General features: G+C 47.0%; 1 protein-coding gene across 2 annotated transcripts in view; it reads right to left on the bottom strand.

Annotated features, from left to right (window-relative positions):
* Positions 1-16,325, bottom strand: part of RGL3 (ral guanine nucleotide dissociation stimulator like 3) — a 157,914-nt gene that overhangs the window by 8,137 nt on the left and 133,452 nt on the right. For both annotated transcript variants that reach the window (XM_040346529.1, XM_040346530.1), the window contains 4 exons: positions 12,067-12,153; positions 8,498-8,530; positions 8,298-8,419; positions 4,006-4,095 (listed from right to left, as the gene is read on the bottom strand). In XM_040346529.1, coding sequence (XP_040202463.1) covers positions 4,006-4,095; positions 8,298-8,419; positions 8,498-8,530; positions 12,067-12,153 — 332 coding nt within the window. The remainder of the gene's footprint in view (positions 1-4,005; positions 4,096-8,297; positions 8,420-8,497; positions 8,531-12,066; positions 12,154-16,325) is intronic.

The raw sequence follows: 16,325 nt of genomic DNA, 5'->3' as shown, positions 1-16,325 counted from the left end.
AGATAACGTGCGAGTGGGCCCAGGGAGAAGACAGGAGATAAGGGAGTGAGTGGGCCCAGGGAAAGGACAGGAGATAAGGTAGTGAGTGGGCCCAGTGGAAAGACAGGAGATAACGTGCGAGTGGGCCCAGGGAGAAGACAGGAGATAAGGGAGTGAGTGGGCCCAGGGAAAGGACAGGAGATAAGGTAGTGAGTGGGCCCAGTGGAAGGACAGGAGATAACGGGCGAGTGGGCCCAGGGAGAGGACAGGAGATAAGGGAGTGAGTGGGCCCAGGGAAAGGACAGGAGATAAGGGAGTGAGTGGGCCCAGTGGAAGGACAGGAGATAACGGGGCAAGTGGGCCCAGGGAGAGGACAGGAGATAAGGGAGTGAGTGGGCCCAGGGAGAGGACAGGCAGGAGATAAGGGAGTGAGTGGGCTCAGTGGGAGAGCAGGAGATAAGGGTGTGAGTGGGCTCAGTGAAAGTACAGGAGATAGGGTGGTGAGTGAGCCCAGTGGAAGGACAAGAGCTAATGTTGTGAGTGGACCCAGTGGAAGGGCAGGAGATAATGTTGTGAGTGGACCCAGTGGAAGAACAGGAGATAATGTTGTGAGTGGACCCAGTGGAAGGACAGGAGATAATGTTGTGAGTGGGCCCAGTAGGACATGAGATAAGGTGGTGAGTGGGCTCTGTGGAAGCACATGAGATAAGGGGGTGAGTGGGCCCAGTGGAAGGACAAGAGATAATGGGGTGAGTGGGCTCAATGAAAGGACAGGAGAATAGGTTGTGAGTAGACCCAGTGGGAGGACAGGAGAAAATAGTGGGCCCTGACATTGTGCAAATTATAGGGGAGCGTAATTGCAATGAGGGAGCAGGAAATCGGGGTAAGAAGCACATAGGGGTCATATGAGTGGACAAGCAGTAAAAGGTTTAGAACCCTGATGCCCAACCTATCTTTCTTTGGTACTTACCGTGCAGCCCCTGTGCCCCAGCAGCCAGTATGAAATGTGATCTATGAATAATGGGGGAGCAGATCAATCAATCATCTGCCCATCCTCCATTCATTTATGGAAGCCGTAATACGGCTTATATGATTGGTGGAGCTGAGCAGAAAGGGTGGGCACAGTTGAGCACTCTTAATGAGTGGCTGTGACAACTCCTTAGTTCTATTAACCCCCCTGCCACACCAGATGGCGGGAGGGAAGCATGGACAGAGGAATATTTGAACTAAAACAAGAGGCATCAGTACAAGGGACACATCCTACTGACTGTGAGTTATGTCCCTTGTGCTGATTTTTCATTTTTTTACTTAGGTTGCACTTATTTTTTTTTAATCTTTTTGGCAAGTGAGAGAAAACAAACCCAGAACCTCATACAACCTTCATCCAGTAGAAAGGGCTCCAGGGTTTGTGTTTGAGATAGAGAAAACAAACTTTTTGTTTCTTCAGATCTTAAAAAAATTCCGTCTGGGTCCTGGAGACTGGGCACTTAGTAGAACTTTCAGGAGGATAAAGCCTTTTCCGAAGTCCAAGACCTCATTTTTGGATTTGGCTGTCCACAAGCCTTTATAACTGACTGATGCTTAGGGCTTTCTCCCTCTTTCTCGCTCTGCTGTGGGACCCTTCTGCTGAGTGAAAAGGCTGAACACTGACAGAGCACTGAAAAAATCCAAGTGCTCTGTGTTTGTTTTGGAGGAACCCATTAGGGGAAACCTTGTTATCCAGAAACTGGCCTAGTATTTTTTGTGTAATGCTATGCTCTATGCCCTTCTGCCTTGAAACGGTTGCCCAGATTCACGTAGGAGATACGACGGCGTTTCTCCAGATACGCCGTCGTATCTCTGAGTGTGAGGCGTCGTATCTTGGCGCCTGATTCAAAGAATCAGATACGCCAGAATTTGTATAAGATACGACCAGCATAAGTCTCCTACGCCGTTGTATCTTAACTGCATATTTACGCTGGCCGCTAGGGGCGTGTACGCTGATTTACGCCTAGAAATATGTAAATCAGCTAGATACGCCTATTCACGAACGTACGCCCGGCCGCCGCAGTACAGATACGCCGTTTACGTAAGGCTTTTTCCGGCGTAAAGTTACCCCTGCTCTATGAGGCGTAGATGAGGCGTACCAATGTTAGGTATGGACGTCGGAACAGCGTAAAATTTTCCGTCTATTACGTTGTTTGCGTAAGTCCTTCGCGAATAGGGCTGTGTGTCATTTACGTTCACGTCGAAAGCATTGGCTTTTTGCGGGTTAATTTGGAGCAATGCGCACTGGGATACTTTCACGGACGGCGCATGCGCCGTTCGTAAAAAGCGTCATTTACGTGGGGTCATATTAAATTTACATAACACAAGCCCACATGTTCCACATTTGAATTAGGCGGGCTTACGCCGGCCTATTTACGCTATGCCGCCGCAACTTTGCTTTGTGAATACTGCACTTGCCTGTCAAAGTTGCAGAGGCGTAACGTAAATAGGATAGGTTACGCCTGCTCACAAATACGCGCTCCTACGTGAATCTGGCCCTGTGTTTGTTTGCTGTCTAAAAATACAGGACAAACCTGCTTGAACTGTTCCTGGGTGTTCTTGCCTTGTGCATAGTTTATTTCTGCCATTGTCAGCTGAGCATGTTTTTATTGTCAAAAGTATTGGGACACCTGCCTTTACACGCACATGAACTTTAATGGCATCCCAGTCTTCATCTGTAGGGTTCAATATTGAGTTGGCCCTCCCTTTGCGGCTATAACAGCTTCAACTCTTCTGGGAAGACTGTCCACAAGGTTTAGGAGTGTCTATGGGAACGTTTGACCATTCTTCCAGAAGCACATTTGGGAGGTCAGGCACTGATGTTGGATGAGAAGGTCTGGCTCGCAGTCTTCTCTCTAATTCATCCCAAAGGTGTTCAATGCGGTAGAGGTCAGGACTCTGTGCAAGCCAGTCAATTTCCTCCACCCCTCTACCTGATAGAACACCTTTGGGATAAATTAGAGCAGACACTTCTCATCCAACATCAGTGCCTGACCTCACAAATGTGCTTCTGGAAAAATGGTCAAACATTCCCATAGACACACTCCTAAACCTTGTGGACAGCCTTCCCAGAAGAGTTGAAGCTGTTATAGCTGCAAAGAGTGGGCAACTCAATATTGATCCCTACAGACTAATACCTAGATTCATAGACGCCGCCGCAACTTTAAGGCGGCGTAGCGTATCGTATTTACGCTACGCCGCCTTAAGTCAGAGAGGCAAGTGCTGTATTCACAGAGTACTTGCCTCCTAACTTACGGCGGCGTAGCGTAAATGCGGCCGGCGTTCAATTCAAATGAGGATGGGGGGCGTGTTTTATGTTAATTACTCGTGACCCGACGTGATTGACGTTTTTTACGAACTGCGCATGCGCCATCCGTGTACATATCCCAGTGTGCATTGCTCCAAAGTACGCCGCAAGGACGCATTGGTTTCGACGTGAACGTAAATTACGTCCAGCCCCATTCACGGATGACTTACGCAAACGACGTAAAATTTTCAAATTTCGACACCGGAACGACGGCCATACTTAACATTGACTAGGCCACCTAGGGGCAGCTTTATCTTTACGCGCGTATCTCTTACGGAAACGGCGTATCTTTACTGCGACGGGCACACGTACGTTCGTGAATCGGCTTATCTAGTCATTTACATATTCTACGCCGAACTCAATGGAAGTGCCACCTAGCGGCCAGCCTAAATATTGCACCCTAAGATACGACGGCGCAGGCTGTCGTATCTTAGCTAGGCTTAAGTGTATCTCAGTTTGAGAATACACTTAAACTTAGGACGGCGCAGATTCCGAGTTAGGTCGGCGTATCTACTGATACGCCGGCCTAACTCTCTCTGAATCTAGCTATTGGACTGGGATACCATTAAAGTTCATATGCGTGTAAAGGCAGGTGTCCCAATACTTTTGACAATATAGTGTCTATCTATATAGATATCTATCTATATTACACACACTTACACAGGTAAATAAAGCATGCATGGAGAACTTACGAGCTGAACCTCTTGGTCAGTTTCCTGCGGATACGAGGGGAATTTGGACAGGAATCTGCCGGCGGCTCAATAGTGCGAGAGATTCTGTAGCTGTAAGGACAGGGAATAAAATGGTTTGAAAATACTATCTTACATTATGCCACCTGACTGCACTGCTGGAACTCTTGTTAACAGAGTGGGGCTTCCAGGTACGGGTGAGCATGTGGCCTTTCATATATAACAGTGCTCAGGCCTCAGCATCTAATCTCTTATACTACTAGTACTAGGGATGCACCAATACCATTTTTTTCTACGAGTATCGAAACTTTTTTTTTTTTTAGTACTCACTAGGGATGAGCTTCGAGTTCGAGTCAAACTCATGTTCGACTCGAACATTGCCTGTTCGGCGAACAACGAACAATTAGGGGTGTTCGCGGCAAATTCGAAAAGTCGCGGAACACCCTGTTAAAGTCTATGGGAGAAATCTAAAGTGTTAATTTTAAAGGCTAATATGCAATTTATTGTCCTAAAAAGTGTTTGGGGACCTGGGTCCTGTCCCAGGAGACATGTATAAATGCAAAAAAAAGTTTTAAAAACGGACGTTTTTTCAGGAGCAGTGAATTTAATAATGCTAAAAGTGAAACAATAAAAGTGTAATATTACTTTAAATTTCGTACCTAGGGGGGGTGTAAAGTCCCTGCACAAAGTGTCATTTCTGAAAGGAAAAAAGGCATTTAAAACCGGCTTTGCGGCTCTAATGAATTGTCGGCTCTGGCAATTCAGAGATGATTCATTCATAAAAAATAAAAATAAAAAAGCTGGGGGTCCCCCCAAATTCCATTAACAGGCCCTTCAGGTCTGATATGGATATTAAGGGGAACCCCGCCGTCAATTTAAAAAAAAAATGACGTGGGGGTTCCCCTCAAATATCCATACCAGACCCTTCAGGTCTGGTGTGGATTTTAAGGGGAACTCCACCCCAAATTAAAAAAAAAATGGCGTGGAGTTCCCCCAAAAATCCACACCAGACCCTTATCCGAGCACGTTAACCTGGCCGGCCGCAGAAAAGAACCCTCTCCTGAACCGCACCAGGCCACATGTCCCCATGTTGATGGGGACAAGGGCCTCATCCCCACAACCCTTGCCCGGTGGTTGTGGGGGTCTGCGGGCGGGGGGCTTATCAGAATCTGGAAGACCCCTTTAACAAAGGGGACCCCCAGATCCTGCCCCCCCCTATGTGAATTGGTAATGGGGTACACTGTACCTCTACCATTTCACGAAGGAAGTGTAAATAGTTAAAAAAAAAACACACAAACGCCCCCTCTGACGCACCCTCGTACGTCACTGTTAAAGGGGTCTTCCAGATTCTGATAAGCCCCCCGCCCGCAGACCCCCACAACCACCGGGCAAGGGTTGTGGGGATGAGGCCCTTGTCCCCATCAACATGGGGACATCCTCCCCATGTTGATGGCATGTGGCCTGGTGCGGTTCAGGAGAGGGGGGGCCGCACTCTGTCCCCCCTTCTTTTCTGCGGCCGGCCAGGTTAACGTTCTCGGATAAGGGTCTGGTGTGGATTTTTGGGGGGATCCCCACGTCATTTTTTTTTAAATTTGGGGTGGAGTTCCCCTTAAAATCCACACCAGACCTGAAGGGTCTGGTATGGATATTTGGGGGAAACCCCACGTCATTTTTTTTTAAATTGACGGCGGGGTTCCCCTTAATATCCATAACAGGCCGTTAATGGAATTTGGGGGGACCCCCAGCTTTTTTATTTTTATTTTTTATGAATGAATCATCTCTGAATTGCCAGAGCCGACAATTCATTAGAGCCGCTTTAAATGCCTTTTTTCCTTTCAGAAATGACACTTTGTGCAGGGACAGTTCTATGTACGGGAAACTTGCGCTTTTTCACATGCTGACACCCCCCCTAGGTACGAAATTTAAAGTAATATTACACTTTTATTGTTTCACTTTTAGCATTATTAAATTCACTGCTCCTGAAAAAACTGCAGTTTTTCAAACTTTTTTTTGCATTGATAGATGTCCCCTGGGACAGGACCCAGGCCTCCAAACACTTTTTAGGACAATAACTTGCATATTAGCCTTTAAAATTAACACTTTAGATTTCAAATGTTCGAGTCCCATAGACTTTAACGGGGTTCTAAAGTTCACAAGAACATTTGGTGTGTTCGCAAGTTCTGATGCAAACCGAACAGGGGGGTGTTCGGCTCATCCTTAGTACTCACCAATACCTACCTCAACTGTTTTGTTTTCACTTCAGCTGTCAGCAATGATACGAAGCATTTAAAAGTTATTTACAAATTAAATAATAAAAAAATAAATGTTAATTTTGCACTTTTTCAATATGAAATGTGTAAATATATGTTAATATATATGTGTAAAAATATTCACTAACAAAGCAAACAAAAACATTTTTTTTTAATTGTTTATCGTTTATAAAATAGACGTGAACAAAAAAAAAAAAAGCAGGAAAATAATAATTAAATGGAGGAGAATAGGGAGTTAAATAAGGCTGATTAGAGTAAATTAAGAGTTAATAAGGGATTAAACAGAGGAACATTTGTTCATCCCTTTGATCTGCAGATGAAGAAACAGAAAGATACAAAAAGAAACAATGTTTATTTTTATTTTAATGTTTCAGCAGCTAAACAATGTTGTTAATAAACATTGCTGGCTGCTTTTTTTGACAGCCCCAATTGCCAGACTTCTTTAACACTTCAGCTGTCAACAGGGAAGACCCACTGACAGCTTAAAGAACCGAGCCTGAAAGTATCGGTTTCAGGCAGAGGCGTCTTTAGGGGTGGGCTGTGGAGGCTGGAGCCCCGAATAGCCCCGAGTCTCAGGTATGCGGTATTTTATTACTTAGCCCCGAGCGCTGCCATTTGCCAAGCAGGTACAATTCTGTTTCTGACAGCCGCCAAGCGCCGCCGAGTGTGGCCGAGAGACATAGCGGGTCACGCCTTCTGGAGCCTGCAGCGCCTATGATGGACTTCCCACTGGTCCAATGCCGAGAACGTGGGACGTGTGACGTCCATCATAAGAGCTGCAAGCTCAGAAGGCGGGCATTACAATGCCGCCCCCCGCACAATGCGACATACCCGCTCCCTGCTCGGTACGGCGCTCTCCTCCTCGGCTCCTGAGCCTCCTCTGGCGACTGGCTGCATTTCTCTGACAGGCACATTGGGCGCGCCGCACACCCCACACCACAGCCGGCTGCTGAGGTAGGTCAGTGATTTAACCATAACAGCAAATATTGGGCATCAAAATCTAACACTTTCAGATTTTCCTAAATCCCTGTTATCCAAAGCCGGTACTAAAGTATGTCTTGCCACTTATGTCTGTGCAATGGTGACCCCCATGCTAATATCTCATATTTTGTCGAGGTGGGGGACTCCCCCACCTCGACAGAATATGATATATTAGCATGGGGGGTCAGTGATTGTGCATGTAGGTCATGTTACTGCATGTAGGTCATGTCTGTGCATGTAGGTCATGTCAGTGCATGTAGCTCATGTCAGTGCATGTAGGTCATGTCTCTGCATGTAGGTCATGTTACTGCATGTAGGTCATGTCTGTGTATGTAGGTCATGTCTGTGCATGTAGGTCATGTCTGTGTATGTAGGTCATGTCACTGCATGTAGGTCACAGGTAGGTCACGGTACTGCATGTAGGTCACACGTAGGTCATGTTACTGCATGTAGGTCATGTCTGTAGGTCATTTTACTGTATGTAGGTCATGTGTCAGAAACAACTCTGAAAGACATGCTAGTGTCCCTAAGAGCTTCCTTACATGCTAATCACATGGAATGTGTAACTGACATACATACACACACTGACTTACACGTCGGTGTGTGTGTGTGTACTGACATACATATATATACTGTATATATATATATATACATACACACACACACACATAGGTCAGTGTATGTAGGTCAGGGTATGTGTGTCAGGTAGGTCACCCCGCGCCACCGCACCCAAACCCCCCCCCCCCCTTGTGCCGGCTTCGGGTTGAAGCCCCTGGTCTTTTTGACACCTAGCAACGCCCCCTGGTTTCAGGTATTGGTGCATTTGCACGAGTATCGATACTTGTGCAAATACTCGGTATCTGCACCTATACCGATACTAGTATCGGTGCAACCCTAACTAGTACTATGTAAAAGTACATTCATTGATATTGATTCATAAGAGGGTGATTTTTCTTTATTTACTTACATGCGAATATACAAAAAAAAAAAATAAGACTATAAGTCATAAAGGTTATAAAGAGAGTTTTTTTTAGGTCCCCTCACCTTTGGTCCTCGGTCAGCTGACGATGCATGTAAAAAGCTTGTAAGATTTCAGGCTTTGGCGTCAGGACAAAATGGCGACAGGTAAGCTGTAGCTTCTGAATTTTGGCCAGAACTTCGTATTCCTAGTAAGGCAAGAGTGTCAGCTTTTGGATCAAGGCTGCTGTAGGCAGTGTAAACTTATCTTAATTCTGCACACTCACCTTTCTCCTCTTCTCAAAGTTTATAAGCCCACCCTGTAAAATGATAAATAGCAGAGGAACTTATTTATAAAGCATCAGTATACACTCAATAACCACTTTATTAAACTGTGTAGAAAACCAAGGAACAGAAATGTAATATGTTGCAAGTTACCAGCCCTGAAAAGTGCTGGCTGTATTAGTTACTGTATTAGTTTTCTTTTTTTTGAGGCATTTTCTCCTTATTTTCACCTGGTGATCCTGCCAGTAAAGCTGGCCATACATTAGAAGAATTTACTGTATTTATCGGCGTATAACGCGCACTTTTTTCCCCTTAAAATCAGGGGGAAATCGTGGGTGCGCGATATACGCCGATCCCCGCTGTCTCTCCGAGAGCCGAGTGTACTGCGCACTCGGCTAGGCTTGGCCACGCTGGGCTCTGCCCGCCGCAGCCTAGAGCCGAGCCGAGTGTACTGCGCACTCGGCTAGGCTCGGCCACGCTCGGCTCCGCCCGCAGCCACGCGAGAGGAGCCGAGAGAAGCCGAGACAAGCCGAGAGGAGCCGAACACACAGGAAATCCGGCTCCTCTCGGCTCGCGCCAAAATCCAAAAACGAATACCGGACACGCTGGACGGAGATGGACACCTGGATGGAGGCCGCAGACGGACAAGCTGCACGGAGACGGACACCTGGATGGAGGCCGCAGACGCACACCTCCAAAGCCACAGACAGACCCCGCGCAAGGAAGCCGCAGACGGACACCTCCAAAGCCACAGACGGACCCCGCGCAAGGAAGCCGCACACGGACACCCACAAGGCCGCAGACAGACACCCACAAGGCCGCAGACAGATGCCGGACAAGGCCGCCGATGGACGCAGGGCAAAAATGTACGTTTTCTTTTTTTCCTTTTTTACCTTGCTCAGCTTGGGGTGCGCATTATACACCGGGGCGCGGTATACCCCGATAAATACGGTAGTTTGAAAACTATGATTTCGGGGAACAGTCGTTCGATTTTCGAATCCTTAGCGGGATCACAGCGACATTCGTTTGGACCATAGTGACCAAGAAATTCAAAGGAGCAGGATGGAAATTTTGTCTTGTATGAATGGATTTCTAACAGTGACTGTGGTTTTCATTGAGGAAATTACATTTATTTCAAAATCATATGTTAAAAGCACACAACGGGCCGGATTCAGAAAGAAGATACGACGGCGTATCTCCTGATACACCGTTGTATCTCTGAGTCCGGCCGTCGTATCTATGCGCCTGATTCATAGAATCAGTTACGCATAGGGTGACCACATTTCCAAACTGCCATTCAGGGACACCCCGTCCCCCTTAGCTTCCGAAAAAAAAGATGATGGGGAAATGTAGTCTCAGGGGTTGATGGGGAATTTGGCGGTGGGTTATTTGTCAGCTGAATGTGCCACTTGCCATCAGATGCAGTGCCGCTTGCCACCCATAGTACTGCTGTCACTCCCTTTGCATGAGTCCCGTGCATTACAGGAAAGGAGTGGAGTCGCTATCTGGAGAGTGAAGATCACACCAGTCCCTGCTGCTTGCCCCTAGGTGCCGGAGAAGGAGGAGGTGCCGAGGTGGGTGGGGATAGTAGTGCCTCGCTCCCGGCCTCACTGTCTGAGAGTAAATTGTCACTGGTTGCAAGACGCCAGGCAGCGCTGGCCCTAGCAACCAGTTCCGGAAATGTAGTTACTAGTTTGTAGGGGGTAACTGTGTCCTCTATTTCATTCCAGGACATTGCATTGTCCCGGAATGAAGGTGCCCGGGACCAGGGACAGACATGTCAATTGAGGGACAGTCCCGGGCAATCCGGGACACGTGGGCACCCTAGTTACGCATAGATATGCCTAAGATCCGACAGGTGTAAGTGACTTACACCGTCGGATCTTAGGCTGCAATTCCAGGCCGGCCGCTAGGTGGCGCTTCCGTATCTTTTACGCATCGAATATGCAAATGAGCATTTACGCCGATTCAGAAACGAACGACCGCCCGGTGCTTTTTTTTTACGTTGTTTGCGTTCGGCTTTTTTCCAGCGGAAAGTTATCCCGGCGGGTAAGTGCGGCGGATCCTATGTTAAGTATGGCCGTCGTTCCCGCGCCGAGTTTTGAATTTTTTACGTCGTTTGCGTAAGTCGTTCGCGAATACGGCCGGACGTAATTTACGTTAACGTCGAAACCAATGACGTCCTTGCGACGTCATTTGGAGCAATACACGCTGGGAAAATTTGCGGATGGCGCATGCGCTGTTCGATCGGCGCGGGGACGCGCCTGATTTAAATTATACACGCCCCCTAGCCGCGGAATTTGAATTCCGCCAGGGGATTTACGATACGCCGCCGCAACTTTAGAGGCAAGTGCTTTCTGAATAAAGCACTTGCCTCAAAAACTTGCGGCGGTGTAACGTAAATCAGATAGGTTACGCGGATCTAAAGATCCGCTGACCTATCTGAATCTGGCCCAACATGTTTAAGTACTTTAGAAGGACATTTGTCGTTCTAAATTCAGCAATTGTACTTAGAATTTTCCTACAAATGTTCATATGGAAATCTACTACTATATGGCCAACTTAACCCACTTCCTGGACAGGAACCAAGACTTTCATGATTGTCATCTCTGAGCATCTCAGTCCAGGAAGGAGTTGGTGACCCCGAATGATGCCGTGTCAGGGAGGTACTGTGTTCTCTATGAGCAAAAGGTGCTAGCCATATGCAGTGCCAGGACAAGGTCATCTAGAGCCCAGGGCAAAAATGCCAAATTGCACCCATTACGGGGTTGATTTACTAAAGGCTAATTATTACTTCTAATTACTACGCTCCAGAGCGTAGTAATGAGAAAAATGCTCTGCTGACTTCCATCATCCAATCATGTGCAAGAAAAAATGCTGTTTTTTTTTATTTCCTTGCACGTGATTGGATACTCCTTGCAAAGTAAAGCTTTACCTCATTTACTAAGCTCTGGAGCAACTGCACCTTGCAAACTGCACAGTCAATTCGCCTTTAGTAAATCAACCCATATTTCAGCAACCCCCCCCCCCCTCAAAGAAAACATTTACCCTCTACCAAATTACTTTTGTAGCACAAAATCCCCAAATCCCCCCTCCCAACACAATCACCCCCCCCCCCCCAAATCACCACTCCTAGCAAACCTCCCTATATTTGCCCTCCTAGAACAATTCTTATACCCTGTCACTCCCCAAATTCCCCTTCTCAACACAAATCCCCTCCCCCCCAATTAAGGTTTCCACCTCATCCCTTTAAACCTGAAGACATATGACTTACACAGGTTCTAAAGGCTAATTTAATGCAGATAAGGCATCAAGTGAGTTTAATTACCACCTTATTCAGCCACAGAACCTGTATAATTAATAAGTGTTCGGGTTTAAAGGGATGAGGTGGCAACCCTACCCCCAAACTCCTTGAGGTGCCCCACCCATTTCACATGATACAACAGTGCCCAGGGCATCCTCCCCTCCTGCCCACCTCTTGTCCCGTCCCTGACAATATGAGCCCCTTTATGAGTACTAGCTAGGTGACCACTGAGTGCAATAACTACGAATAAAGACAAGGCAGTCTCACCTCTACATAGTCAGGAAGTGCAGTGTCCAACATGACAAGGTCCGTCAAAAATGTTCCAAGATAAGGCACCGTACCCTGAGCTGGTCTCTGAAAAAGGAAGGAGTGTCAGGTTTTTTCAAGCTGTGTCCCATAGAAGGTAAGGTGAGATGTATGTATATATACAGATGTTCATATGTTCTTAGGTAGTATCCTCTAGAGAGGGCACCATGAGAAAAGGCCTCACTTAACCACTTAAGACCCGGACCTTTAGGCAGCTAAAGGACCTGGCCAGTTTTTGCGAATTCGGCACTGCGTCGCTTTCACTGACAATTGCGCGGTCGTGCGACGTGGCTCCCAAACAAAATTGGCGTCCTTTTTTTCCCACAAATAGAGCTTTCTTTTGGTGGTATTTGATCACCTCTGCGGTTTTCATTTTTTGCGCTATAAACAAAAATAGAGCGACAATTTTGAAAAAAATGCAATATTTTTTACTTTTTGCTATAATAAATATCCCCCAAAAACATATATAAAAATGTTTTTTTTCCTCAGTTTAGGCCGATACGTATTCTTCTACCAATTTTTGGTAAAAAAAATCCCAATAAGCGTTTATCGGTTGGTTTGCGCAAAATTTATAGCGTTTACAAAATAGGGGATAGTTTTATTGCATTTTTATAAAAAAAAATGTTTTTACTACTAATGGCGGCGATCAGCAATTTTTTTCGTGACTGCGACATTATGGCGGACACTTCGGACAATTTTGACACATTTTTGGGACCATTGTCATTTTCACAGCAAAAAATGCATTAAAAATGCATTGTTTACTGTGAAAATTACAATTGCAGTTTGGGAGTTAACCACAAGGGGGCACTGAAGGGGTTAAGTGTGACCTCATTTGTGTTTCTAACTGTAGAGGGGTGTGGCTGTAGGTGTGACGTCTTCGATTGTGTTTCCCTATATCAGGGAACACACGATCAATGACGGCGCCACAGTGAAGAACAGGGAAGCTGTGTTTACACACAGCTCTCCCCGTTCTTCAGCTCCAGGGACCGATCGCGGGACTCCAGCGGCGACCGGGTCCGCTGGTCCCGCGGTCACGGAGCTTCGGAACGGTTCGCGGGCACGTGCCCGCGACCCACGGCTGGGCACTTAAAGAGGACGTACAGGTATGTGCTTGTACCCAGCCGTGCCATTCTGCCGACGTATATGTGCAGGAGGCGGTCCTTAAGTGGGCAACCTCCATTTCCTATGGACACTGGAGAAGGGGTTATGATATTGACTACCAAACCCACTGCCCACTATCTACAAGGACAACTACAGCTTCAGTTTGAAGCAAATTGGCAGAAATGTTGCTTTACATGAAGGAGGAACGATTTGTACAGCCCACAATGATCAAAAAGATTCTTCTGTTCATGTTTCTAGTGCTTGGATATCCTGGTTAGAAAACATTGGGAGATCTTCCTTTGACAAAGTCCACTCTTTGTCACTATGTTGTCAGTAGCAGAGTTTTGTGCCAGGTTAGCCATCGATCAATGCAGAAAGTTTGTTGTTTTAGTGATACCTTTTATTGGCTAATCCAGAGGTCAGTACATTTTATTCACATTGTGAAATTCTATTTAAAACATTTCTGCACTCATAGTTGTACTGCTCCCAATTCATGCTCCTTCAAACCTCAAATCAGCCCTCATTCTTGCACCTTCAGACCCCACAAAAGCCTCAATAAATATACTACAGACCTTAGATCAGCCCCAATTCACGCTCCTTCAAACCTCAAATCTGCCCTCATTCTTGCACCTTCAGACCCCACAAAAGCCTCAATAAATATACTACAGATCTTAGGTCAGCCCCATTTCTTGCATCTTCATACCTCAGAACCGCCCCAATTCCTGGGCCTTCACACCTCAACTTCTTCTCGACACAGATCAACCCCAGTCCCCGCACCTTCAGAAGTCAGCTCAGCTCCAATTCCTGCACCTTCAGAGCTCAGATTAGTCCCAATTTCCCTGGTCTTCATACCTCAGATTAGCCCCAATTTCCCTGGTCTCCAGACCTCAGATTAGCCCCAATTTCCCTGGTCTTCAGAGCTCAGATTAGCCCCAATTTCCCTGGTCTTCAGACCTCAGATTAGCCCCAATTTCCCTGATCTTCATACCTCAGATTAGCCCCAATTTCCCTGGTCTCCAGACCTCAGATTAGCCCCAATTTCCCTGGTCTTCATACCTCAGATTATCCCCAATTTCCCTGGTCTCCAGACCTCAGATTAGCCCCAATTTCCCTGGTCATCAGAGCTCAGATTAGCCCCAATTTCCCTGGTCTTCAGAGCTCAGATTAGCCCCAATTTCCCTGGTCTTCAGAGCTCAGATCTACCCCAATTTCCCTGGTCTCCAGACCTCAGATTAGCCCCAATTTCTCTGGTCTTCAGACCTCAGATTAGCCCCAATTTCCCTGGTCTTCAGAGCTCAGATTAGCCACAATTTCCCTGGTCTTCAGACCTCAGATTAGCCCCGATTTCCCTGGTCTTCAGACCTCAGATTAGCCCCAATTTCCCTGGTCTTCAGACCTCAGATTAGCCCCAATTTCCCTGGTCTTCAGACCTCAGATTAGCCCCAATTTCCCTGGTCTTCAGACCTCAGATTAGCCCCAATTTCCCTGGTCTTCAGACCTCAGATTAGCCCCAATTTCCCTGGTCTTCAGACCTCAGATTAGCCCTAATTTCCCTGGTCTTCAGAGCTCAGATCTACCCCAATTTCCCTGGTCTCCAGACCTCAGATTAGCCCCAATTTCCCTGGTCTTCAGACCTCAGATTAGCCCCAATTTTCCTGGTCTTCAGAGCTCAGATCTACCCCAATTTCCCTGGTCTCCAGACCTCAGATTAGCCCCAATTTCCCTGGTCTTCAGAGCTCAGATCTACCCCAATTTCCCTGGTCTCCAGACCACAGATTAGCCCCAATTTCCCTGGTCTTCAGACCTCAGATTAGCCCCAATTTCCCTGGTCTTCAGAGCTCAGATTAACCCCAATTTCCCTGGTCTTCAGACCTCAGATTAGCCCCAATTTCCCTGGTCTTCATACCTCAGATTAGCCCCAATTTCCCTGGTCTCCAGACCTCAGATTAGCCCCAATTTCCCTGGTCTTCGGACCTCAGATTAGCCCCAATTTCCCTGGTCTCCAGACCTCAGATTAGCCCCAATTTCCCTGGTCTTCAGAGCTCAGATTAGCCCCAATTTCCCTGGTCTTCAGAGCTCAGATTAGCCCCAATTTCCCTGGTCTTCAGAGCTCAGATTAGCCCCAATTTCCCTGGTCTTCAGAGCTCAGATTAGCCCCAATTTCCCTGGTCTTCAGAGCTCAGATTAGCCCCAATTTCCCTGGTCTCCAGAGCTCAGATTAGCCCCAATTTCCCTGGTCTTCGGAGCTCAGATTAGCCCCAATTTCCCTGGTCTTCGGAGCTCAGATTAGCCCCAATTTCCCTGGTCTTCAGACCTCAGATTAGCCCCAATTTCCCTGGTCTTCAGACCTCAGATTAGCCCCAATTTCCCAGGTCTTCAGACCTCAGATTAGCCCCAATTTCCCTGGTCATCAGAGCTCAGATTAGCCCCAATTTCCCTGGTCTTCAGAGCTCAGATTAGCCCCAATTTCCCTGGTCTTCAGAGCTCAGATTAGCTCCAATTTCCCTGGTCTTCAGAGCTCAGATTAGCCCCAATTTCCCTGGTCTTCAGAGTTCAGATTAGCCCCAATTTCCCTGGTCTTCAGAGCTCAGATTAGCCCCAATTTCCCTGGTCTTCAGAGCTCAGATTAGCCCCAATTTCCCTGGTCTTCAGAGCTCAGATTAGCCCCAATTTCCCTGGTCTTCAGACCTCAGATTAGCCCCAATTTCCCTGGTCTTCAGACCTCAGATTAGCCCCAATTTCCCTGGTCTTCAGACCTCAGATTAGCCCCAATTTCCCTGGTCTTCAGAGCTCAGATTAGCCCCAATTTCCCTGGTCTTCAGAGCTCAGATTAGCCCCAATTTCCCTGGTCTTCAGAGCTCAGATCAGCCCCAATTTCTGTCTCTTGAGACCTCAGATCAGCCCCAGATCTTTTACCTTGAGACCTTAGATCAGACCCAATTCCTGCACCTTCAAACCTCAGATCAGCATCAATGAATGAACGTTAATCCTCAGTTTAGCCCAATTCCTGGGCTTTCATACCTCAAATCAGCCCCAATTCCTGCACTTTCAGACCTAAGATCAGCCCCAATTCTTAGGCTTTCATACCTCAGATTAGCCCCAGTCTCTGCGCCTTCAAA

Source organism: Rana temporaria, chromosome 3, assembly GCF_905171775.1.
Source record: "Rana temporaria chromosome 3, aRanTem1.1, whole genome shotgun sequence".
Lineage (NCBI taxonomy): Eukaryota > Metazoa > Chordata > Amphibia > Anura > Ranidae > Rana > Rana temporaria.
This window is presented reverse-complemented; position numbering and strand designations above follow the sequence as displayed.